At 45.6% G+C, this 2,500-nt stretch overlaps 2 protein-coding genes across 2 annotated transcripts in view; both read left to right on the top strand.

Annotated features, from left to right (window-relative positions):
* Nucleotides 1–360, top strand: part of LOC135213883 (midasin-like) — a 1,773-nt gene extending 1,413 nt beyond the window's left edge. The window contains exon 1 of the mRNA XM_064247982.1: nt 1–360. This exon is cut by the window's left edge and continues 1,413 nt beyond it. Within this exon, the coding sequence (XP_064104052.1) occupies nt 1–360 (360 nt within the window).
* Nucleotides 361–1,448: 1,088 nt separating this feature from the next.
* Nucleotides 1,449–2,500, top strand: part of LOC135213884 (probable 18S rRNA (guanine-N(7))-methyltransferase) — a 25,397-nt gene continuing 24,345 nt past the window's right edge. Inside the window, exon 1 of the mRNA XM_064247983.1 lies at nt 1,449–1,544. Within this exon, the coding sequence (XP_064104053.1) occupies nt 1,449–1,544 (96 nt within the window). The remainder of the gene's footprint in view (nt 1,545–2,500) is intronic.

Here is a 2,500-nt window from a genome sequence, read left to right on the forward strand (position 1 = left end):
AAACAGGAAGAAGAACATTTCACTCAAGAAGTAACAACGGAAAAAGAAGCTACAAAAGGAGACGCTGAAGAGTGTGTTCTTCCTCAGGAAGGAGTAGAGGAAAATACTTGTCCACAGGAAGAAGAGGAATGTGTTCTTCCTCGAGGGGAGAAGGAGGAAAGTTCTCCCATCGAGATTAGTATTAAAGAAGAACAAAATGATGGCAAACATGAAGAAATGAAACCAGTGACTCGAGAAGACGACGAAAGTGGACGTCAGGAAGCAGGAGGGAAGAAGACGTTCGCTAACATAGTCAAGATTATTCCTGAGAAGAACTTGGAAAAACAAGAATTTACCGCCTGTCCCTGTAAACACCCGTGAACCGACCACCAGAACCTACAAGATGCGGGCCCCTTAAACATGCAAGAGGTAAATGCTTCACTTTCCAGTGTCAACAAGAAGTAGACATGGGGACGGACAGATAATCGGAAAGGGAGGCAGATTTGCCAAGATGGCCAAGCAGGAGCACGGGGTCGTCATGCACGTCCCAAACGATGGTTCCGGGATTGTTCAACTCACAGGCAACAAGAACAATGTCGAAAAGGTCTACAAACAAATCCAGTTCAGAGTAGACGGGATTTTCGACATCAATAAACTTCCCCAAGTCTCCCGAGGGCTGTTTGCTGTCGGAAAACAGGACTTCTTGATGACAGTTCACCGGCAATTTAGGGAGGCTATAAGGGGACCAGAAGATGCTACCGTCCGTAAACTCAACAGGGAAAGGAATGTGACCATCCACCTCCCTGATGAAGACGACCAACGCCATTACGTCAGCATCTGTGGATCAATGGAAGACGCCCTCGAAGTTGAGACAGTCATTTCAGAAATCATCGATGACATCAAGAACTGGCCGACAGAAGACGACCTGAAACTCGTCGGCCTCAACTTCTACCAGTTCGATTTGCCGCTCGAGGGCAGACGTTTCCTCCTCGCCCAGAATGGACAAGGGGCTGCAGAAGTGAGGGGCCTCTTCAAAGTCAGTCTCATTCTGCCTCAAGAAGAAGACAAGAGAGAAATTGGCTTCTTGGGCGGAGACCTCGACAAGGTGAGAAAAGCCTACGACCACCTCAAGTTCATCCTTGAAGAGGTCAGCGTTAATAACGCTGAGATCACCGAACAATGGACTGACCAGAATTGGCCCTGGCAAATATCGTTTCGACGTCGACGGGAAGCAAAAAGGACTTCTCGTTGGGCACAAAGGAGGAAACCTCAAGAAACTGGAGAAGAAAACAACGTCACCATCATCGTCGCATAAGAGAGAGGACAACTTTGTCACCATACATGGTCGACTAAGCGATGTCGAGGACGCTTGTCTCGCAATACAAAAAGCTATGAAGAAACCCCTCCCAAGAGGACAAGCAACACGAGGCGATCAAGCACCAGAGGAAATTATGACGGGCTTGACCAAGATGGGAGAGCGCCTCTACAGAGTGTCCTTCGACTACCAGGAACGCGCCATGATCATCGGCAGAGGAGGACAAAAACATCAGAAGGATGATCGATGCGCACAAGGTCCAATTCCAGGGACCCCAGACTAAAGAGATGGCATCTGCACCCTCCGAGGCAATGAGGAGGGCGTCCTTGCCTTCTATAACGAGGTCCTGGAAATCATCAAGACAAAGGACAAAAGAGGGCACAAGACAGGCAGACCCTGAATCAGCAAGAGCCTCGTAGGAGTGACAGAAAACTCACACTGGCCGATTTCTTCTGAGTCAGAGGACAATAGGGTGAAGAACTCCTAATACTGAGCCACAAATATTGTGCAATACAGAATTCCCTAGACTTGGAGTAACTTTCATTCAAGTGGAATTATAATTAACAATTGTTCCCCCCAACACTTACATTATAATTCTCCTTGAGTTTAAGTTCCTCCAATGTATAAGGAGAACGTTAACATACTATATTTGTGCCTTAGTATTAGGGAACATAAAGTCAAAAATGTGTAAGTGACAAAATTCACACGCACTCAAACGTAAGCCACAGGCTTCATTTAATATCGAGGTCCCTCTACCCACCCCTGGGAGTCACTTTCACCCAGAGGGAATCGTATTATATCAGGTGCTCCCCCAGCACTTGATTATAATACCCCCTTGAGAGTGCTTCCCCCAGCACTTGATCAATTCCCCCTGGGTGTGAGTTATTCCTCTGGTAGAGAACTCGGTATTAAATTATAACTGCGGCTTAATTTCTGAGTGTGTTTGTGTGAGTAGAAATTTTGTCACTTAGGCAAGTGTGACTTTGGTTTTGCCGATTCCCCCCCCCATGGCAAACGTAAAATGTCCTGAAAAATTAAACAAAAAATGCAAAAGGTGGATTGTGTGTCCACCACCAAAAAAAAAAAAAATTAATTAAATAAAACAAAGCCTTAAAAAATGTAAAAGGTGGGTTGTATTCGCCACCAAAAAATATAACACAAAACCTTTAAAAAGATAAAAATGTGAACTGTATGCCCTCCCAAAAA

This window comes from Macrobrachium nipponense, chromosome 43, assembly GCF_015104395.2.
Source record: "Macrobrachium nipponense isolate FS-2020 chromosome 43, ASM1510439v2, whole genome shotgun sequence".
Taxonomy (NCBI): Eukaryota; Metazoa; Arthropoda; class Malacostraca; order Decapoda; family Palaemonidae; genus Macrobrachium; species Macrobrachium nipponense.